The 24,800-nt window shown below is 34.3% G+C and overlaps 1 protein-coding gene across 1 annotated transcript in view; it reads right to left on the bottom strand.

The window, feature by feature from the left end:
* DNAJC1 (DnaJ heat shock protein family (Hsp40) member C1) overlaps nucleotides 1-24,800 on the bottom strand; it is a 108,731-nt gene that overhangs the window by 46,991 nt on the left and 36,940 nt on the right. The window contains exons 2-7 of the mRNA XM_027658804.1: nucleotides 24,112-24,213; nucleotides 23,308-23,354; nucleotides 16,852-17,017; nucleotides 15,896-15,993; nucleotides 14,735-14,828; nucleotides 4,902-4,992 (exon numbers count right to left, since the gene is read on the bottom strand). Of these exons, the coding sequence (XP_027514605.1) occupies nucleotides 4,902-4,992; nucleotides 14,735-14,828; nucleotides 15,896-15,993; nucleotides 16,852-17,017; nucleotides 23,308-23,354; nucleotides 24,112-24,213 (598 nt within the window). The remainder of the gene's footprint in view (nucleotides 1-4,901; nucleotides 4,993-14,734; nucleotides 14,829-15,895; nucleotides 15,994-16,851; nucleotides 17,018-23,307; nucleotides 23,355-24,111; nucleotides 24,214-24,800) is intronic.

The raw sequence follows: 24,800 nt of genomic DNA, 5'->3' as shown, positions 1-24,800 counted from the left end.
AAGTCCAAAAAAACTTTTACTAAGGTTTTGACAGTGTTGAAAAAATGGAGCAAACCATGTTCAATATCAATGCAAATATGGGGCAAACACACATATGTTCAAAAAAGTACACATTTCTGTACTCATAATAAAGTCAATGAGATTATATGAATGAGTTAGAGACAGATATACACCTCTGCTGTACTGGGACCTACAAGCTAGTTTATTTTTCAAGCAAACTGACTAAAGACATGCTCAGGGTTGAATGCATCCTCAGCCACAAAAAACTTCTCACAAGCTGCAGATTTTGATGCCTTTCATCTTTTTCTCTGAGTATCTATCCTTCCCAAAACTTCTAATTCCCCCCAAATACAAAAGGTTAGAAACAGGGCTCCAATATTTGAGAGCTAATTTGCCTTCCAACAAATATACAATGAAATGTGAATTCTGCTCATACACTGCATGTTAGTGGAATATTTTCCATAAAATCTGAAGCAAGTTTTGCGGGGAGAGGTATCGTACAAGCCCAGTTGAAACAACTGGGAAAAGCACGTGAGCTTGCAAGTTCAGAATTCTTTCGGCAGGCCTGCCAAAACAATCAGTGAAATGGATGATACATAGTTTGCCATAATTAGGCTTCAGAGGTAACAATTAAGTGATCAGAACATTCATACCCACACCGACCAAAAAAGCATGCACGGCATGAATTAATTTTCTCTGAACCTGCCTGTCAGCAAATCATTACTGAGCAGACATGTCAACACTGCATTTTGGCAGAGATTAACACTAAACACAATTATCCAAGATATTTGTCAATTATTTGGAAGTAAAAGGAAAGTCACCTTCAGTATAGTGCTAGATTCCATCAGTTTGGTCAAAATGGTTTACAGGGATGAGGAAAGCACAGGAAGAAGTAGGAACATGGACCAACTGGTAGTCTGGGACCAATCAAAAGCATTTTTGAAAAATATAGTTAAGGATCTTATGCTATATCTGCACTTACAAGGGACTGTGTGCAAGGAACCTTTGATGTAAGGGCTCACGGTTATGGGGGACAAGCAACCTGAAATGAGCTATCAGAGCAATAGGAACTTAGGTAATCTGTGATTCTGTAAACAGAACAATAATCACAAAAGAAACACAATTTTATGATATTAAGATGACAAACTTTAGAAGACTATATACAAACCCAGGCCCCACTACATTGGAAAACTAAGTACAGAAGATTCACAAAAATTAAGCGCTAAAGAAATGCTTTATATTAAGAACACCTGCAGATAAATAAAACTTTTTTTAGGCACAGACAAATTCTAATAATGAACTACTGAAAGCTACATCTAGAGAAATCTATACTGAAATTAAGATATAACTATATAATAGTAAAATTAATTGTCTCAACAAAATATGAAGAAGAGAAGGCATTTCGAGGCCTTCTGATCAATATAATTTCTTGTATAACAAGATGCACAAAGGTAAAGTGCATCACTGGTACAAGTCAAACAAGACAAGTCAGGAGAATCAGTATTTTTCACTGACTTTTGCCAATGTGGGTCTGAAATAAACACATTATACTGAGTGATCTAATGATGTCTCCTATCCTAGTTTTCATGAAACAATATAAAAAGCTACCCAAGCAGCATGCTGTATTCTGAGCTGTCTGGAAAGGGAGAACAACCAAGCCTAACCAAACATAATCAAATGTATAAAAGGTTTCACTACAGCTCTGGATGTTTGGTGGCAGGCACTTGGGTAAGAGTGCTTCGCTATAAGGCCCTGTGGAGAGACACATCATAACCACATCATAATCACCCAACACAGCCCTAGTCATGCAGCCACAGGACTCATAACTTCGTACTTCAGTTAAAGCTTGAATGATGGGAGTGATAAGGAAAGAGCCGCAAAAAACTACAAACTATTCAACATGGTTTATAACTAGAAACAAAACAGTTACTTGCCACAGATTATTCCAGATGCCTTGTACATCACAACAAGAATTCTGGATTTACAATGCAAATACATTTGGTAACTGGGATGCCAGTGAAAAGTTCACCTGCAATATCTACCAGGTGCCATTTCTTTAAAAGGGCATATTGTAAAAAAAAATGTAAGTCTTCATACTGAAGGACAGGGAATAGAAACTAAGAAGAATGGAAAGTAAGAGAACTACCAAGGCTAAGTATAAAGAAAGAAAAATAGATGCGTTTCCCCAAAACGGATGTGGTTGAAAGAAGTATCCATGCAAAAAGAGCTTGAGAGCTGCAAGAATTTGTCCTGATAACTACTCAAACCTCGTAATTTAAATTTAAAAACTGTCAGAGTCATCTGTCCTGACACTGTATCTTTAAGTCATCTTCGTTTAACGACTATTCAGTTCAGCTAATACATACTCTATTTCACATCCTGTGACTATGAAGGACATATTGTTAAAGAATCATTCCCTGATGAAGAGATCACATACATGTGACACTACAGAAGAGGAAGAAGTTGAGAGAAAGTTTATTAATTAAAGCACTTTCATTTAAAAATAAATTTTGTGTTCTGGTATCTAAATGTGAAAAATGCATCAGAAAACGTAAGGCAAAACATCTCTGTCCCTAAAACACACAGTTATCTGTAATTCCACACAAACCCATATTTCCTAGAGACATAAGGTTATACTGTAAGTTGCTGTATTTCTGTGAGGTAAAGTTGCTATATTTCATTAAGGTAGTAATGACCATTTTGAATGGATTGAGAAGTGATAAGAAGCACTGCAAACGTGCTACAAAACTAAATCAAAACTGTGCATAATATTGACTTACCAAGAAATTATTTTTTCACACTCCTTACCAAATACAGCACTTTAGTGACATCTTAATACTGTCCTCTTGTTCCTATTTTGCAAATTATATTTTCATCCTCCAGTACCATTCTCTGGTTTTAGTTCAAGCTGCCTACAGAATACTGCACACTTTGAGCAGGAAAGCAGGTAGACATGGGGGCAAACCAGAAATTAGGCCATGAAAAAACAAGCACTGTAAAACAGCTATTGCTAATCAGCATGAGATACATTTACTCAACTAGATAGATGGAACTGTTATTATGAACTCACATCCAAGGGATGGTCTCTAAAATTAAGAAGAACAGGGGCAAACAAAATGCACATTTGGTGATTTACAACCTTTCTATGCTAATTGGGAAGTGACAATGCAGAGTAACATAATGAAATAAGCAAATTTAGCAGATGTTTTTGCACATAAGCTTCAGGAAAAAATGATATAATTTTTTTTGCCTACAGTAACATGGATGCATCTCTTGTTCCTCTCTTGGGAGTCTTACTTATTTTTTAAAAAGGTAACTGACAGCTCATTCTGCTGCCCAGCTATCGCACTGTTATGGCTGACTGAATAATTCTGTACCAAATTTCAAACTCTGCTAATTACAGGTGGTGACTCTCAGTCTTTCCTGAGTTCCCTGCCAGCAAGCCTACTAAGGCAGGGCAGGATGCCAGCCAGTGACACGGGTGAGGACTGGACCCCACTCTCAAGAGTGAGACATGGGGGTTATGCAGTGTTGCACCCAGCACTGTGACAGGGGACAGGGTGGTGCTTCTCTCAGAGGTCAGGGGTGACCTGGAGGGGGAAATGTGCCAACCTCACACCTCTCACGTGTGGGCACTGCTGCTGAGGTAACAAAAAAAAAAAAAAAAAAAGCGACCTTTCAGTGACACAGGAATCTGCACACTACAATTTAATGACTTTATATTTTCATTTGCACTTCTGCTTTCAAAAAGTAGTCCTTTTAAAACATTAGTTCACAGATTTCAATGAGGAATGCATGCCAACTATTATGAACAATGGCAGTACACTGCTATCTGACAATTTAACAAGTTTTTAATAACCCAAGTCAAGACCCTTTTCAAGGGCCTATTTTGTGGTAGGTATCTCAAACATAATGGCAGGCCTCCCTAACAAGCATTAAATGCATTATTTTCCTAGATTTGGCCTGGGTCCACGATGCTCACTGAGGTGCTGAATGTTATCCATTTTCCCAAAATGGATTCAGCTACAGAGAAGTTGGGAATTACCACTGAAACTGGATCTCTGCTGATTTTACAAAATTAAGCTATTTTGTAAATATAAATTATGCAGCTGTATTTTAAGTGCCTAACGGCTTATGCATACTCCAAGCTAGTAAATTATCACAGGGCACTCAATGCACTTGTCAGAATAAAGGAACTTAAAAGCATGCACTTAAGTATAGTAAATAAAGCAAGCATGCACATACAAATGCAGACAAAAAACTTTAAATTGTCTTTCAGAAGAGGGTAGGTTTTTTGTAGGGTAGTTCATTGTCAAAAGCAATGAACTGAAAAAAGAAAAGGAAAAGTCACCTATAATTATTCTGAATACTTTATTAAGGGAAATGTTAATTGCTTTCTCTGATTTTTTATAAGAGTGTAAAGACTTTAAAGCACCTATTCCAATAATAGCATGAATCCATCTCTGAAGTCTGCATTCATGCATTTGGAAATTCACATTATGTTCACTTTCTATCACAAAAATCAACTCAATATATACAGAAAAGAATTATAACACGCGTTATTTTAAAAAATATTTACAGACAAAGAGAATACAGGAATGCTCAAAACTCAAGATGTCACTTCGGAAAATGTTTACTTCAAGATCTATAATTTTGCTAGCAAGGTATGTTCTTTTTGCTATGATACATCTATCACCTGAGTTTTATGCTTCTATAGGAAAAAAGCAGCAGCCTACTGCAAAATTAGCCACAAAATTAAAAGCTTATTTAAATTTAACAGCAGGACAGAAATATATAAAGCATGTATCTTAGGAGATTATAAAAATGTTTGTTCATATACATCCAGTGCAGAAGGCATTCATATTACATCTTTGTTTATTAAGACAGTGGTAAAAACTCACTCTGAAGTGTTTCAAGTTCAGCCTTAGCCAGGGCATCTTCTTTCGCCTTCATTTTTGTTTCTTTATATTCTACATATAATTGTCTGGCATCCTTTAAGAAAACGTTGCAATGGCATTAGCATCCTTATACAAACAAGTTATTGCAATGGCTCTGTTTTAAGTTCTCAATTAAACTCGAAAAAAATTTTAAGATATATTTGTTTCCTTGAGTTACATCAATTTTCAGTCTAGAAAGTATTTGCTCAGAATGTAGAATTTGTGTAATAAAGGTTCAAATGTAATAGCATTGATATTATAGACTATGGTGCTCATTGACAACCTGAAAAGCAAAATGATTAGAGAAACTACCTACAGCTTTGGAAGAGGCCATGTACCCCCACCTTTGTTGACATCAGCAATCTGGAAGTTCAACAGAGAAAGAAAAGTTTTTAATTAAAGTAGTGTGTGCAGGGACAAACAAAGGCAACTGCTAGGCAGCAGTCACCTTAGTGTGAACTCATTAAGGTAACACTAACTGCATGTTCCAGCTTGTTCCCCTTTCTTTTTTAAATCAACTTCTACATTGCTATTAAAGTGTTGATAATATATATTGTTTTTTTCTCCAAGGATTAGATTCTAGTTTGAAATCCATATACCAAATGTATACATAAAACTAGAAGTCCTACCACTAATACCACAATAAGGTACATGTTTCCATAATGTGATGAATTAATAATTATAGATTTGCACTGAAAGCTTTCCAAATTGAACAACTAGATTGCTGAAGTAAGAAGTATGGAGAGTTTTCTTACTCTAACTTACCAGTTTAAGAGATTTCTATACTCATTCAAAACCAAGGAATTTATAATAGAAATGCCGAAATACACATGTTATTTATGTTTTCCAAGCATGCAGAATATCTGTTGTATTACATAAAAATTACAGAATTAGATAACCCCAATTTTAGTTCTTTATAGACAAAAATAATTTCTTGTTATAACACTAACAGTACCATCTTATATATAAAAAGGGTGATTTAAAATTTAATGTAGAATGTATTGTAAAACAGTAGTAAATGTTTTTTTATAATTTCAACTATAATTCCATAGATTTGAACACAACCTGGTATCATTAACATGAAATAAGACATCTTAACAAATCTTGAAAAGAAAAAACTGAGGTAAGCAGTCATTATTGCTGCCTCTAATGGTAGAAATCATTCAAAACCGTTTCTTCCTGCAAAGATACTGTGACACAACAGTTGTTCCTCATGTTATGCTGGCATCTACCCCTGCAAAGATACTTGAGAGAGGTGGGAAAACACAGGACAGGAACCACGGCCCAGCTCTGAGCAGAACTTTGTAATGTTTTGGAGACATCTCATCAATGCAAGTCAGCAGGCTTGAAGAACAACTCCAACAAATTGCCACAAAAGAACAGTAAGGTTCCACCTCCTTCCAAAATACCTCTTCTTACTCTCTATTTGTCTTTACATTGGGTACAGGAAATGGGAAGTCACGTTTCTTTGCCAGGTGTATGTAGAAATCACTGAACACAAGTAATTTTAAAGAGTTTATGTAACTTTTTGCTGCTGGAACATAACAGAAGAGACCATCTCACATGCTTATAAGTTTTGGGTTTGGGGATGGGGAAGAGGGGTTTTTTGGTGGTTTTAGTAGAACTGTGGCTAAAAAAAATGTGTAGGTACAGGAGGACTAGTATTAACATTTGAGGAAATTTATTCAGTTTCTATGTTAGAACATTAAATTAGAAAATTAGGATCAACACTGATTCTCTTTTTAACATATATTTTATATATAATTATAATTATATTTATATTTTATATTTATTATTGGTTCTCTTTTATATATATATATATATATATATATATATATATATATTTACCTGACATATGAATTCTCTACCACATATGGAAACTTTACTTATACTCTCCAGATCTGGACTATTTGCTTCACTAAGAAACAGGAACAGCCATAAAAGCAATGGTTTACTTCTGCTGTAAGTTTGAGACATTTGGGTTGCGTGGCATACACAGGACTCAGACATACTGATATCCAAAAAACGCTTTTGTTTAAGGCTATGATTTCAAAATGGCTACAATTAACTGGCATTTAAATTTAACCCATTTGACACTGAAAGCCAATATTTGATGCTAAATTCTGGTGTAAAATCCATTATTGCTTGTGGGATCTCCAGACAGCAGGCACTAGGGGGTAACTGTCAATCTCTCCAGCACGTCAATCACAGAACAATTGGAAATGTGGCTCAGATGAAAATGAGACACAATAGCTGAACAACAAAGAAAACTAGTCAGAAGCACATAAATGAAATTTGGTAGTATTGTTGCTTTATAGATATAAAATGGATTATCACTACAAATGGAGTAATATGCAGGTAATAAAGGCAACATCAGTCTTTTATCTTATTGATAAGTTTATTATGGCTGATACCATAACAGCAAAAAAAAAGGGAGACTGCACATTTTGAAGCACAGACAAATGTATACACATAAAGAAAAGCAAGGAAAAAAAATCTAAAAGCTAAAAGCTTTATTCAAAATGGATTTTGAAGATTTGAAAATCAAATCCTTCCCAGAAAAGCATAAGAAATGGCTCTACAGGTTGTAAAGAGAAATTAAAAGGTATACCTGAGTAAAGATTTTAGCCATAGACACAAATTTTATGGGTATTAGACCTTACAGGTCAAAATGAAAAAACACTAGAAAACCATTTAAAATAGAAACTTCTTTGAAGAAAACTTCTGCGTTAACATAAACAAGCCCATTTCAATTTACTCCTCATTAGCTTTCAATCAGTCTAAACAGGACTATTAATTTTCAAGCATATTCAGTTTTGGTAGCATAAGTATTTAAAAATAGATTTATGTTTAGATTTTTTACTTTCCCAACATGATAAATTTAAGCAGTCGTTTTGTCTCAATGCAAACATTTTAGGGCCCTAAAGACACTGGCAACATCGATACAGTCTCTTCCAATCTAATGCTCCTCCCCCAAGAATCGGTAATGATTTTACAGCTCAAAATATGTGCAACATCAAAAATTTATACCTGACATATACTTCACCTTCTAGAGGTAATAAACATAAGAAAAGCAACATTTTTGTACTTCTGGGGATGGAAAGATACAGAGAAAAGAGACACACAAGTACAAAGTTTGGAACGCTTCTAACTAAAAGCTCTACCTTACCTAATCAGAAATATTTTGTTCTCATTTGCAGGAGTTTCAGAAGTTTTCAGAAAGAGCATCAATGCAAATACATTACTTCTTCTCATCACCAAAGCAGTAACATGTAATTAGTTAAGCAAAAATAATAAAGAAGAGGGCTGATATATGCTGGTTTATTATACCAAATATAGACTTTCCAAAAAGGAACAGAATGTAGAAAGAATGTATTGGAAATGCAAAGTTCTGCTGTTAGTATTTCTAAATTATATTTAAATTGTCATATATAAGAAGTTCCTGTGTTTACGCTCATATTGAATAAAAATTTTCAAAAAGTGTTGTGGAATAAAAATGAAAACACATATTTTCAATATTTTAATCACAAATAAGAATTAAGAATACTGAAAAATCTTTGAAAATACAGTTTCTCTCTTTATATCAGTATCATGTCATGTTAATAAATTTGAGACTGCCAAGACAAAACTGACCTTGCATTATGCAGAAATACAGAAATATGTGATACTGGACTTTCAAGGGTTTTTTTTTCATTTGTTTGGGGCTTTGGGGTTTTGGTTGGGATTTTATGTGGGTTTTTTTTGTTTGTTGCTTTTAAATCAGCAGATACAGCATTTATTCAAACTGTGTTAATTCTAGAACCGAAAACTTCAGTTCTGAGTAAGACTCCGTCATTTTGGCCTCTCCTTGACTTTTGGAGAGGGTGATGAGGTTTTCTTAGTTTGTTTGCTTTGCGGTTTTTTGATTTTGGCCAATTTTTCCTCCAGTTAATCTTGCTGGTTTTCTGGTCTACCTCAGAAACACTGGAGACTAGGAGAGGGAAGAAAAACATTGGAAACAACTTGCTGTATTTGTCCTATGTGAATCTTCATTTCAGATTTTGTGATAGAATCAGTTCCACATCTTGGTTCCCTGGGTAAGGGATTGATACAAACAAAATGCATCCCCTCAGAATTTACAGTTAACTGAAAACTCTCCCACAAGCATACTTAAAATCAGTATATTGAAATAATTTTCTTTGGACTAATTTTAATAAAGATAAATACTTGTACGGAGTTCCTGAACCAATTTTTTGGGGTTTTTGAGTGCAGTGTTATTGTACAATTTATATTAAAAAAAGAGAGAAAGGAATTAAATTAAATTTACTGCAACAGCTGACCTTCAATTTGCTATTTCTATGCAATAAAAATGCAAGCCATTATACCACAGCAAAAATACTCTTTGGATGGGTTTCTAAACCACTGATTTCAATGTGTTATGGTAAGAAATAATGTTAAAAAAAAAAAAAAAAAAGAGTTGAACATAATGATTTATACTTCTCTTTGGCATTTTTAAATCTTTGCCCAAAGGCAATCTAGTAAATAAATAAGAATTACATTATTTTCTCCTGTGTAATCAGAAAATCACGCTTCGGCCTTGGAATAATACCAGGTGTGGCGAGGCTCTTCAGCTGTGCACAGCCTGTGGGCAGTTGCAGCGTGGTTCCCAAGCCTCGAGTGCGCCAGGTGACCAGCAGCTGGCGGTGGCACTGCAGCACCTGCTGGGAATTCCACGTGCCCAGTGGTGAGACTAAGGCAGCCAGAAGTGGGAACAGAGGCCAGTGCTGCAAGGCCTCTCTGGGACCCATTTCACAGCCCATGAAGCCTCATACTGCAACAGAGCAGTTCCATTAACTGAGAGCCAGTACTGCCTCATACACAGGAGCTCCTGTCGGACCTACGCTCCTCTGACATGTGTGGTAGGACATGTAGACTACAGCAAGTGATCTGAAGAAGCTGCCACAGCAGAGCAGGCAATTAAAAGCAAATTTGTTTACTGTCTTACATTTACTTGAAACTTTTACTGTGCACCACATTTTGTCTCCAGAGCCTCAAACAATACCCTGTTAGGCACAAATTATTTTTGCTCACTTGCATACACCCAGAATACTTGTTTTACCATCCCCTCTCCTCTGACCTGCTTCTAAGCTTCTAATTGACCTCAGGGTCAAGAGCTTCATCCCTACTTTGGTTCTCCCAACAGCTGTGAAATAGCAAGAAACAGAGCAAATGGGCAATCACTCGTGCCACACATCCTGCAACTGCTCACTCCCCACAAATTATATCAACATCGGTGCTGTACAGTGAATTGGAACACGTCAAAACCCTGTAAAGCTGGGGAATAAAGATATATTTAACCTTACTGACTTGAATAAAGCCCTTTTTTAAAAAAAAAAAATTTTTTAAGGCATACATTATTAAATGCAATAAAGTTTGTTTTAATCTCACACAATTTTATATAGTCAAATGTGAAGAGAAAAACAACTCACAAATACAACATTTGCTAATCTAATCAAATCTTGCTTAAAAGCTAACTTGCCAAAGGAGATGCCCTGCTGGCAAAGCCTCTTGAGTTTAATGACACATTGCCAATCCGTTTAAGGCCAAAGCTGAACCATCTCTAAACAGGTGTTGAACTGTGATCACGGATAAAAAGAAAACCTGAGCAAAAAATGCCAAGAAATTAAACACCTCTGGGTCACTAGTTTGAATCTATTCCAGGCTACTAAATCAGCTACAGTAATTACCATCTGGTAGCCTACATAAAAATAAATTACTGGCCTTTTTGTTTTAATTCACTCTGTGCTACACAAAGGTCTTTATAAACACAAGTTTCAATTGTAATTGAAAGCTTTGTTGATAATCTCACTGGGTTATACCCAGTGCAACTACATATTGAGCACAAACTGCCTTCTCATTACTGGCAAGCCACCAGAAGTCCTCCCATCAGCTCACTGCAAGGGTGTGTGCACTACACCTACAGGATTAGAGACAAAAGAAGGACACTATTTTCTTATAAAGAACCCATTTCTGTCTGAAACAAATAGAAATGCTTTCCATTTCATTACCCTCAGGACAAGGGCTCATAATTTAGTTGGTGTAAAAATAAAGCCATTCATTGCTAAACTTCACCACATCAACGTGGAGGAAATGTAGTTGAAAGGAATACTAAGAAACACTCCTATCTTCTGTTTTCTGAAGGAAATATTTTGTGAAGAATAATTAGCAATATTTTTTAAAAGACCACTTTTCTTAAGTTTGTGTGTCTGCACACCCAAAGAAAAATCCCTAGTCAGCTGTTTTTGGAATAAACTGCAATTTATTTATGACAGTTCTTCCACAAAAGAACACATTAACACAACTGTCTGTTCCATATTGCATACACTACTTGAACTGAAATTCTTGCACACTACATGTAGCTAGTTTATTTCTTTCTAAGAAGAAATTCTAGTTCCAATGATAGTTTTAATTGATTTTTGTGGGGTCTTCCCCCTTCTTCTTTTATCTATTTTTGTAAATAAAAAAACTTTCTTCCAGGTCATTCTCATGAAAGAGTTAACTATAAATGACCTTAGAAACAATTTGCATTCTTTTCCTATCTTTTTCTTAACCACATTATAAGAATTAAACTTGGTAATAGTCTATGTAATTTACACTCCACTTAATGCTTCTTTCATAGCACAGATATTTGATTTATGATACATTTTGCATATTCTACTCCCTTCGTTTCTGCAAACAAGCTTAAAGATACTGTTTTCACCCCTAAATTTAACTGAACTAAATGCGTGGATATAAAAACCTATGTAGTCTCTCTCAAAATACAATTGTCAACAGTTTAAAAAAAACACACTCATTTTCTTAGTTTCTCTCATCCTCTCGCCCATTTTTCTTCCAGTTTCTTGACATAAAATGCAGGCTACAATAAAATGCCATAGGCCATCACAAGGGCATGCAAACAAAGCATTTTTCCTCAGTGAAGGCCCACCTTAATTATTTTAAGTGCCTCCTTCTGAAATCTGACATTTTGAAGGAGGAAGGGAAGTAGGAGAAAGACACTCAATTGGACAAATGAGAGCCAGGCATGGGCAGAAGCTCAGCAACCTGAACCCACAGACAGAGCTGCTCTAAGCAAAATATTCACATTAACTAATGGGGGCAGAGAGGGATGCTAGGTAAAAGAAATTCAATATGAGAACAAAAAGTTTAAATAGACCTCTACCTGTATTTTTTGTTTTGTTGGGGTTTTATTTGTTGTTCGTGTTCTTTGTTTGATTTTGTGTTTGTTTTGTTTTGGGGTTGTTTTAAATAAAGCCTCCTCTGAGGAAGAACTTGTGTACACAGGCAGGTGGTTTTGTTTCCTTAATTTGAGGAAACAGTTTAGCTGTTTCACCAGCAGGGCTTTGAAAAATTCAATGGCACAAGAAACATCCAATTAAAAGTAGTAACTCTTACCCTGTCCCAAACAGGGTTCATTTAAATATGGATGCATTTTTAGAAGTCCATCTACAATTGCATTAGTTGCAGGTGAATGACAGCCAATTTTGAAAACAACTCGTTGGCTCTTAAATGACAGAAGAAATCCTTAGAATTAAAGCAATAAACAACTAAAATTTGTAGTGCCCATTCTGATGTCAACCACTGCAACACCATGTTAAATAATCTGCATGTGTAACCTGGACATGTAACACTACTCAGTATCTGCAGCATCCTTCTTCTAGAAAAACTGCCCTAGTGATTCTACTTACATTAAAAGCATGAAATACTCAGAAATCTCAAGCCTGTGTTAGTGTTGAAGAGAAAAGCACTTATATTCAAAACAGGATTGCTGTACCAGGGTATAATCTTACAAGTACAGATAACTTTTTACTCTATGTTGGTAACTGCAATTAAGCAGAACTTGCCAAAATGTTAAATATAACTCAAAAGAAGCCCAGACTCTCTGTCCAGGTAGCTACAACCTACCAGGCATCTTTTCAACTGTCATTTCAGAAAACAGCTCCAACATGAGGTCACTGCTGCTTTTACACCCTTCAAAAGAGGTAATAATTCTTTAAGTATTGTTAACTAATAAGCTACAGTAATTTATTTCAGTCACCTGAAGTCCTGAATATTCTTAATATTGAAGATTACATATGATGTATTGTATTTTAACTTACATAATTAGCAAGTCACATTAAACAACAACAAAACAAACCCTGCAGTTAAGCAGTAGTGTCATTCATATATGGGGCAATCTACTCTAGAACCTCCATCTCTTTTCTTCCTCCTTGCATTGAAGCCTTTCTGCTCTGATTTTCTCTACATCACGCTTCCTCTGCCATCAAACCCCTGTGTGATGGTCTCCAATTTTCCAGAAGTTATTGGACTTTTTTTTTCTACTGCCATTAATTCAATGGATCAGGAATCCAAAGAAAGGCTAAGTTCTACAAAGCACAAACCATCACTTTTGTTGTATTCATCTTTTTTGCCTATTCTAAGCAGACATAGCAGCTGCTTTTTGAACAGCAAATCTGAAACCTGTTATACTGATGTAACACTCTATGTCATAAAAGTGATAAGAAGCCCATAAGAAGTCCTAATTCAATATTATTCATGACTCTTATTATATCCTGTATTTTTTGAATATTTTACAATCAAGACAAAAGGGAAAGTACTATAATTATGAATAAAGTTTTTAAAATGCAGCAACAGTTTGCTGACTTTAATTATTTTCTATCTGACTCACCTCAGTGAGGGATGAGCATCAAAGCTTAACTGGGACACAACAGTTGATTAAGTACAATTAATTTGCTTTAAAGCTTGCAAAAAGAAAGGTTTCTTTAATAAAATAGCCACATAGTTCTGATGAAATTTTTAAAAGAAGAAGAACTATTAACTTTTGCATCTCTTTGTAGGAAAAGTTAAAGCCTATAAAAATGGATGCTGAGAGACCAGACTGTATTGCATTTATAACTTTTACAAGGTTTTTGCTAACAAGGTATGAATTCTGAACTATAGGCTTATTTCCATCTTGAACACAGACAAAAAACAAACACTAATGACATTTATACTACTTGTACTTTTAAATTAATATTCAGTATTTCTGTAAACCAAGGTAAATCCACCTTGCATTCCCTGATCCATATTACAGAGACAAGGGTATTAAAAACAAAATCGTGTATTCAAGGGAAAATAAAAGAAAGAACAGGTGATACTAAAAGAGTTATTCTGATAACTGATCTGACAAGACTTACACTGGTTGAATACCAGCTAAATTTTACAGTTTACAGTATTAGATTAAAAACCACAATTGTGAGCAAGTCTGCCACACTGATGTTCACAAATTACAACCATACCTTTGTTACTTTATCTTAGTAATTCCAGGTATCAATTTGTATCATTATCCAGTGAATTAAAGAAAGGAAACTCAATCAGAAAAACCAATTTCACTGTTACCTCAAATTTAAATGATGTATTAAAATTTGCTATGAAATTGTCAATTTGAGATAAAAGTACTTCTGTCAAAATCACTTAAAAGACATTGCTATTCCTAATTAGATGGATATATATCACTCTTCTCCCATCATTTATTCTTGTAGTTTTGCCTAAAAGAAACTGCTTCCCTAGCACGTTAAGATTAATATCCAGTTGGAATATATTCATATCCCCATGAATTTGATATTAAAATTGCCTTCAAAGAGTAATTTATATACACACACACATATATGGTATGTGCTTGAGCCAAAATATTAATTAAGAACAAGTGCTACACATCTGATTATGCATAATAACACCATCAAGAGAAATAAAGTAATACAATTTAAAATTATTACTATTACCTGGAATAGCTGAGGTAAAGCTTTCACTGTGAGACAGAACCATATTCCCAGCTTGCATGGAAGTAAGTCATGCCATTGTGGTTTGTCCAGTATTCTGCAGTCAAATAAAATTGTAGTTTTTTCATTATTGCCACACAATCTCCAAAGAAAGAAAAGCCAAAGAAATTTCCCATTATCATTTAAGATGATTAGCATTTGTCAACTCCCATAAAAATGTCTAACTACATAATATTAAACATACATTTTGAATATTTAATTCAAAATATGTAACAGTTAACTTCTAATTAGTACTGTATTTTGATCTCCTTAAAGGGCCTTTCTTCAGGAAAATAAATTCACAACCCACATAATCAGTTTTAAAAAAACCCCAAATCAAAAGAACACTCGAGCCTCAACCAAGTGTTCACAAGTGCTGACAACCAGATATGAAGACTGTAGCATAAACAAAACAATACATAAAAATTAATGTCATTTGCAGTTCACTGGAGCATTACTCACTGATGTCATCAGGAAAGACGACAGGCAGAATGGTCTCTGATCTCCATCCCACATTGATCCCGTTCATACCCCTGCTGGGTGAACTATTTAAACCCTTTATTTCTTTCTATGAATCAATAGAAGAAATGGTGGTATCTTTTGGAGCGTCCTGAAAGTCACTATTTCCCTATGTGTTCCTTGACAAACAACGCGTTAGAAGCCTTTACCAACACGCCTGGTTTTAAGTTGATCAGATAAAAAGCATTTAATCAGACAAGCATTAAAACCCCATAAAAACTCCTTGCTTGGTATAGGAACAAGGTTCAAATTAATTGAAATTCATTAATTGTAATCAAAGGCAAAAACCTTTAAAGACAGAAAAAGTCATAAAGTCTTCTAAAATCAACTTATAGAAATATTACACTTTGATAAGCCAGATACCATTAATTCAGCCTTAATATTTCAATTACTGTTTATCTGCTGGATAAATACCACATGTTAATTTACAAATCAAAACCTGAAAACACATCTACACTTGCACGCTTTGTATCAGCAATGGTTGTTGCTACAAATACTGTTACTCTTCTCACAAAACATTTCAAAGACGCAAACAGAAAATGGCAGAACTAAACCAGTAACTGACAAAATGTTTAAAATGCAGAAAACAAGAGAGTTCCTTCCCACCTTTCATTTTTGTCTAGGGCAGCGAGTTTGGCTTCATCTGTACTCCTGATGCCTGTTTTTTTCTTCTTGTCCCTCTTTTTTCTGCTAAGCAGTTCATCCTTGATGTAGAAAGAACTATGGTTACAGGTTATCATTAGCATGTAAACCACAAATGTTACTGGGACTCTTCTGTGAAGGGTAAACAGTAGAGTAGCATTTATGCAAATGCATCTGGAGTCCTACATGATTAAGTAAAATGATCTATCTTAACAATAACTGTTGCCATGGTATCCAGTCTTTAAACACACATGAAGTCCAGTTCTGTCAGTCATGTGTATCTCCATAGCAATCAAAGTTTTCTAAGAGGAGAAAGCATTCAACTTGCCTCCTTTCTCATTCATCAACTTCGATAATGCAGTGGAAAATAAAAAAAGTAAATAGATGCTAATGTATGAATATTTTTCAAGTTATGCTAAGTCTTCTTCCTAGTCTACTAAGTGCAATAGACTTTTCTATGACAAAAAATAAAATTATCAAAAAATAATGTGGTTTATACTGCTTACCAATTCCCCACCGTTAACAAAAGCCCACAACAAAAAAGCATTTAGCTAAGAAGAAAGGCAAACCAAGTATGACTTTTATACTAATAAAACCTGATTATTTTTAAACACCACTTAGGATCAACAAATGACAGAATAGTTTTACTTTCTCTTCTTCCTTTCAGTTAAAAAACCAAAGGACTACCTCTTGCAATTTATTACCAGTTCTAGGAAAACTAAGTGGGTTTTAGATTACTATTTCTGACATATTAAATATCTCATGCTGTAATTATCACCATTTAAAATACAATCCTTTTGAAATATGAAAAATGCAAATTTAAACAAGGGGAAGTGGTAAAGATCTCTATAACATGCAAACTTCTGCAGGAAATTCAATACTAATAATTGAAGTAAGTTTGATTTATTACCAATACTTACCAGCTGTTTTTCCAGGTAGATTGACCAAACCACAGCATAATGACCCACTGTGAGTATAATGAACAAGAGTAATGCCAGCTCAGCATTGCTCATTTTTCTCACCCGCCTGTAGTAGAACACAGGCTGTCGCCAATCTGGTAGTCCATTGATCAGAATATCATCATACCTACAGTAGCAAACATAACAGGTTTCATGGAGAGCTAAAAATTAAATAAGCCAAACCATCCAATTATAAAACAAAAGATAATCCACAGCACGCTTGAATAATACGCACACAAAAGATCATTTTGTAATTTTTTTTATTTTTTTTTTAAGAGAGCAATGTCTTGTTTTGTCAGCAGCTAGGCTTGCATCTGGAAACAAACAGAGGCCAGAACCTAATGCTTGGGAAATATTCCTAGTCTTTCGTGGGGGGGAAAAAAAAAAAAGTAATTCAAATGCTCCTGCAACACTCCCCACACACACACCCCCTGCCCATCAAGCCCATCCAAGTTCATTCACTTCTGAAATAAGAGGCTTCAAAAACGTAATGTGTCCTACCTGCCCAGGAATCAGTGGCCAGGTCTCCGTGATAGAAGTAAATAACAACCCACTAAGTATTAAGTAGGTAGCAAAGAACCAATGTCTCAAATACTAGAAACCCTTTTTTCTTTTACAAATTAAATGCACAAGTGCTGGTGGGAGGGGAGAGGTATCTCTGCTTTTTTTTGGTCCTTTAGTAGCACGATATCCATTAGGTAAAAACCTGCCAGACTTAACATTCATTCAGCGTAAGACAGGAACTTAAGTTAGAGCCTTGATATTGATGTTTGAAAACAAAGTTCACTACTTTTTTATTTTCTATTTGAAAAGCTGTCTCCAAAATAAATCTATTTTGAGATAGTTTAATTTTACTAACACTACTAACCGTTCAGAAAACATTTTATGACAATTTGTCTGTTTTCCTTCACACAAATATTTTAAAATATCATAGTATGTCTGGGGTCTTTTATTTACAGTATATAATAAATTTAAAAATAAACAAACCACAGACATGCAAACCAGATTTTTTTAAATTAACTTTTCAGAGTAAAATTTCAAACAAAAATCTCTACAGTAAATTCAAAAACCTGTATGTTTAAGATACACAACCTGTTAATCTTAAATTGAACATGACTCATTACATATTCTAATCACACCATTTCCAGAATTAAATCTGCACTGAAAGGCCTAATTTGGTGCAACACATTGACCAAAATATTTTAATTAAAAATATTCTGAGTTAGTCGCAGGCCTAATTACAGGAATAGAAATAGGGCCTATATTGTCATGCAGGTCAGTAGAACTCAGTAGTAGGTTTTTCTCAAGTAAATTGACCAATCCAGGAATAATAGCGCAGCTGCTAAACTGCCAGTCTTGACATGTAAATCAATTTAAATGCAACAACTGCACTAGCTACTTTGATAGTTATTAAATTGATACCTTGGAGATGTACTAAAAAAAGATTCCACATGCAAATTCATTTTTTAAGCAGAAAAAGAGGCAGTGGTTTTCAATTAAAAAATACACTTTAATTTAGTGCATATCTAGAAAGCTGACTTCTGATAAAACATTTGTTCAAGTTGTCACCGTTATTTCTATGCAAAAGATTTAACACCTCAGGATTCTTCTGTGTTCTGAATGCTACCAGAAGTAAAATTCATATAACAAAATTCTGTCTTCGATGACAACTACAAGAATACGAAGATAAATATCCGTTATTGTAAAACTTGAAATAGTAACTTCTTTCCTTTCCTAGTAAGTCAAAATGAATTAGCTACTGATGCCTTAACACAAACTCTGTTCAGAAAAACTGCGTAGGATGTTATTCCAAAACTAAAACTTCTACTTTACTTTTTTTTAAGAAATAAGTAGAAGTTTTAGCATTTAAAAAATAATAATGCATTTACAAAAGATTTTATTGACAATAGAATGTTTTTAGAAACAAAACCATTTTTTAAAAAAATTAGGTTCATAACAAGGTTTCACATAAGATGTTCTTTTGAAAGCTTCAGAAAAATACATATAGAAGCAAGTAGTTTTTTTAATACTACTATAAATTTAGTAAGCAGCTGCCTTTCTTATATACACTAATGGTTGTTAATTGATGTACTGAAAAAGTGGCCACTGATTAAATAAGGCCCATATATGCCGATGGTAATAATATAGTAATATGTAAACCAAGATTTCAAACTACTGTTTGGCAACCATATTCTATTATAAATTATCTGTTGAGAAAAAATAAATTAAGACAGCAGAGTCTCTTGCATTAAGCGCTTTAAACAGCACTCGGTATTTACCAGGCCACGGCCGCTGCTCTGAACAACAGTCTCCAAGGATTAAGTCTCAGAATCAATGCTCTATTGATTTTACTATCAATGAGCATTATGGCTCACACGACTGGCCATTTTAAGGGAAGATAGCTTCTATTATAACCCACTTTTTAGAATATATACTGTTAAAAGATAAATCACTGCTTTCAATAGTCATTAAGCTCTGTATTTGAAAAATAAAGATATCAATGATTTTTAGGTTTTCAGCTGGAAAATGATCCTACTGAAACTCAGAAGTTTCCCATAATTTTTAAATCTTGATTTTTCAAATTTATAATGTGGTTTAATTAAAAGCAAGTTTCTCATTAAAGTATTTCTTTATAGAAACTTATATTAACTATGAAAGATAGTTAATCTGTGTGCATCAAGAACTACATTCACAATTAATTACAAAGCATTATTTTGGCAACCTATATTAATTGCAAATCTATGTAAGGAAAAAAAAAAACCAAGCTGAAAAGAAAATATATATCTGCAGTATTTTTCTCTAAAACATATGCACACAGAATAAGGCAAATTTTTTACACATGAGTATGCCTACCAGTTACCTCTGAAATGCAGCAGACAACAAGCTGCAAAAACCCCAAAGCACCCGTACAAAACAAAAAGACAAAAACAAATCCCCACTTATAAGTATGTTGAATATTTACTTTAAAACTCAGGATTCTATACAAGACTTGTTAGTCTTCTAAATAACAAGTAAGAAATTGCAAGGCTATTAAAATTTCTTTCTTCTGTAAAATTTCACAAAACAGTTTTTAGAACTCTTGTGAATCAATTACATTGCAAGAAAAAAATCCATTAACTAATTACAGTATCACCTATTTCAATATAATTACAATTTACTTTTCCCTTTAAGAGAGCCACTCCATATTTCAAATTATTTCAGAGATCTGATATCATTTATATACTATAACCTTGAATTAATGAGATCTATTCTGAACTACGGGAAGACTGCACTGGTACTTTTTATTTTGGAGGGGCCTTTTATCCTCAAGCTATCAAAGAATTCCAGTGTGGCATCAGTTAGCACAATTTATACCTATGAATACAGACATTTAATTATAATGAGAACTAATATAAACACCTTTCTTACTCTACACAAGTATATCTTGATTCCTTTGCAAATGCTTGCAGTAATCAAGCCCACATTGTTACAGAGGATGGGCCTGGTAAGTAATACAAGCTCCTTAAAATGGTAACAAACAATGAAAATAAAAATCTAAGATTTTTGCCTAATTACAATTACCAGAAGTGCATAAGACTATCTATTTTTTCATAAATTAAAATAGTCAAAGGCTAATAAATTGATTTTACAATAAATGCATCTATCTCTACACACTCTAAAGATAAACTTTGTAGAATTTTACACTCTAGCAAAATACATAGTGTGTACACAAAACAAAAATTTGTGTTCTGCTGCATGGATGTTTAATGTTAAACAGTGCTGCACATACATTTACTGTTAGAATATTTGAATGTTTTGATTATGTATCACTCCAAGTGTGATGACAAAAGTACTAACACATAATACTACTATATTCTGTAGCACTACTAATGATATTAGTGTACCTCATAAGCAACTATAACCTTCTCAAAAAAGCAAACCACATTTTAAAGCCCTGTACTGCAACTGTCAGTAGAGGAAATATAACATTTTAAGAAAGGCTTCTGCCACCAGATAAAGTAAAAATACACTGATGGTTTTAGAAAAATAATTACATGTAGCTGGCCAACAGATCTGCCTTTTTAAAACACTGTTTCTCTACTCACACAAACAACACCTTTGACATTCGCCAAGATGTGGAGAAGAGGTTTTATTGTTTCAAAGTGAGTTCATCACTCTCTCATTCAGTGTAACACCTTATTCCTGACTTTGCTGCTTCCAGTGTCTGTGCACACAGGACCAATGCTGCATTACATCACTTTGGAGATGAACAGTAAGAGGCAGGTACAGCTAACTTCACTACAGAAGCAGAAGCCTGCAGTTCACTCTTCTCTCAGCGGTGTAAACCCATGTTCCAAATCATTTAGGTGCCTAAATGTGAAGTCATAGCTCAACTGCCAGAATTTCTCACCAACCTGTAAGAAGTAGAACTAATTTCCATCTCATCCTCATCAGGTCTTCAGGTCAGGTTTAAAAAAAAACCCTCAAGAAAACAAACACCCAGAGAAATTTGGCAGAAAGCCTTGTTACAGTGTCTCTGGAATGAGTATAAAACTGAGTTAATAAGCCCTGAGAGACCAAAGGTGCATAGTTTTTCCCCAGTGCATGGGCATCACAATAAACTTCGAGCCTCTTCAACTAGGTCCATCACCTCACACAATGCAAAGGCAAATATCAACAACTAAAGTAGAAAGATTCCAAAAAACAACAACTCCCCACTTCCCTTTGCTGTAGAGTTGCAAGAAACCCTCCAATGACCTTACGTGAGAAACCATATTACAGGGAGAGCAGTTCCTAGCACACTTACTAACACTTGCATTAGAGACATGCTACAACAATGCCCTACAGGACACAGGACAAGCCACCCTCTGTTTATGAGCCCAACAGGGTTTATCATTAGACTATGCAATAAACTGGAACAACAAAGGTTTTCTCAGAGCAATAAGACCAGACAGTTCTGCTCTACATGTTATTTCTAAACTCAGTATATTTTTTCCAAAAAATTCTCTGAAAGCAACACTATTTAATCCACTACATTTATATTTATTAAACTATAGAATCAGTATCAACCATACATCCACATTGTGCAAGAAAAATATGACATTGTCTATGTACAAAATAAGTTACTGACAATTAAATCAATCTAAGTTAAAACAATCTCCTGCTGCTTTAACTTCTCATTTGTAATCACTGCTGCACTTATTAAGAGTAGTTGGGTACATTAGTCACGCTTGTAACGTATGAAAGGTTTAAACCATAACTTTTACAAACTACTGCATCACAGTTCCATGTAAAAAGCTTCTATTACAGCTGCAAGGAAATTCCTACAAGTTCCATGATGGAGCTAAATTCCAGAGAGGCAATATCCCAACGAAAAGTTGGGAAGATTTGGGGGATAACTCCCTTCAAGTGGTCTGAAATCACTTACCTAACTTTTTTTTTTTTTTTAAACTTTCCTGAAGTGTAACTTCACAATGAAATTCTCTTTACAGGGATGAAATAAAAAAAAAATACAAATTTCCAAAAGTGCTTCTATGAAGTACATTTTCATGACATTTGAAGAGGGGATTAACAAAGTATATAATCTGTAGTATAAACCCTGGACTCCTGCCAAGACATCTACAAAGCCAAAATCCCTTCAAGAAATGTCTCACAAAACTCTGTTTGAAGACTTGTAAGCTGAAAGATGATTTACTAAAACTCCAACCCAAAAAGCAAAACTCTTTTTATATCTCAGTTCTCCTGGTAATCATTGGTTGAAATGCCTATTTGTTTAAAAAAAAATAAAAAAAGTTCAAAATAGTCTTCCAGAAAGCAGATCAGCCCCAGGTTTTCAGTTCTTTAGCCTATCCCTTTCAGGTTCTGTTGGAACTGCTCCTGAAGTAGCAAGGACAACTAGCATTTATTAAAAAAAATATGCTACATGTATCAAAGTTTATAATATTAGAGATAATACATCTGAAAGAAAAAACCCGTATCAACTAGTCAACAGAAAACAATGCTGAAGATGACATACACTGGAAAAAAACCCCCTAAATATCATGCAACAAACCTTATATTGACAAAGGGAGGTATGACTGACAGTTGAATCGGTGACCAATATTTTTAACCACAGTTTTTAATAATATAAGCAATTATAATTGGCACAACTGAGAAAAAAAACTGTTAAGAGATTTAAAAAATTGCTTGAAATAACATCTGGTTTTTAAAATTCTTTCAAATACTAGTTTTAAAGGAGAAAAAAAGTCTGTCATGCAAAAATACCACCTCCCCCTTTAAGCCACATAAAATCTTTAATTAAACATCTACCTAGGAATTACAAACTCAAATTATGGAAAAAAAAATCATCTGATGTGTTACAATTAAGTCAAATAGGACTTGAATACAGCATTGGTATTTATTTATTCTTTATTTAAGAACCTGTGCAATTTAACTTACGTCTGCCTCCTTTCTTCATCCTTTAAAACCTCATAGATGGCCACCAACTAAAACAAACAAAAAAAGAAAACAAACACACACAAAAAGACTTTACTTTATGATTGAGTTTATAAAGTTTGAATAGTAGTATCATATTTACATCTGCCAACGAATGATCACTGCCAATTTCTACTTTTCCCTTCAAGACTACGAAGTAAACCCAATATGCAAAAGAAACAGTGACATATTCATATACAAAGTGTCATCAGACACGAACAAGCAACTCCTGAACAAGACTGTCCCCTCCTCACATCTGTCAAACTGAGTCTTGTTTCAGTTACATCTTAAAAATAGGTATCACTTGTTTCATCCCAAAGAGTTTAGTGAAATTAAGTAGGTTGTATTTAGTCATCAGAGCTACATTACAAAACCATGTTGTTTCTATAAAGATTCAAAGAGTGAAAATTAAATAATTAAAACAAATAATTTTCGTTAAATTATGCCTACCTAAGTCTTGTGTTGAGAACTGATCAGAAATTTTCCACACTGCTTTTGAAAGTGCAAAACATATTTTCCTCCTACGAGTACAAGTATTATGTTCAAATTATTTTTAATATACAGGTAAATAATAAATCCAGGCTATTCAACAAGTTCATTCCAAAAAAGTGTATTTGGTTTTAGCCTAGCTACATCAGGGGAAGTGTAATTCAATGTTTAGCTTATTCACTTCAAAGGTGTACCATTATTCTTACTAAAATGACAACATCATAAAAAAATTTTGATTCTATTTGCCCTAAAATTTCTATTGCCACACAATGCACTTACTTGCCTAAACTGTGTTTCCGCATTTTCATCTTTATTCTTATCTGGGTGTAAAACCAGTGAAAGCTTTCGATATGCTTTCCGAATGTCTGCAGATGAAGCATCCTGAAAAAAAGGAAAACAAAGCAATTTGTCAGAAACTGATTCCCTGAACTTTCTTAAGATCTGAAGACAGCCAACCAAGTGCAGGAACTAAGGAAATGTACTTTGAGACATCTAACAACCAAACCTGCAACCACCCCAGCCTAAATGACTTAACAGTCATTCAGTCCAATTCATCTTGCATTGTAACTCCCTTCATTACCCTACATCCATTACAGCGACATTCGCCAATACTTCCAAACACTTTCTTGCTTAAAACCTAACCCAGGCACCTTCTGCACCATTTAAAAGTTCAAATGAAAACTGAAAATTATTGCATCTGCATATCTTCAAGACAGATATAATTTCAGCACATTATCGTGCTCAATTTCCCAAACTCAGGACTTGCTAAGAACTCTTCCCTTATTAATATTTACATGCATTTCACTCCTAATAGGACTTCCATTCAACTTCAGCTTCACTATGTCTAAAGAACTGCATTTTTCTAAAGTAGCTTCAAATTGTGGTCTTGGAGCTATACTGTAGCACTGACATCAATCTATACCTTAACCATTATAAGAACTGCACACATTTTAGGAGAAAAAATAAAA

Source organism: Corapipo altera, unplaced genomic scaffold (assembly GCF_003945725.1).
Source record: "Corapipo altera isolate COAL_440 unplaced genomic scaffold, ASM394572v1 63, whole genome shotgun sequence".
In the NCBI taxonomy this organism is placed as follows: domain Eukaryota; kingdom Metazoa; phylum Chordata; class Aves; order Passeriformes; family Pipridae; genus Corapipo; species Corapipo altera.
This window is presented reverse-complemented; position numbering and strand designations above follow the sequence as displayed.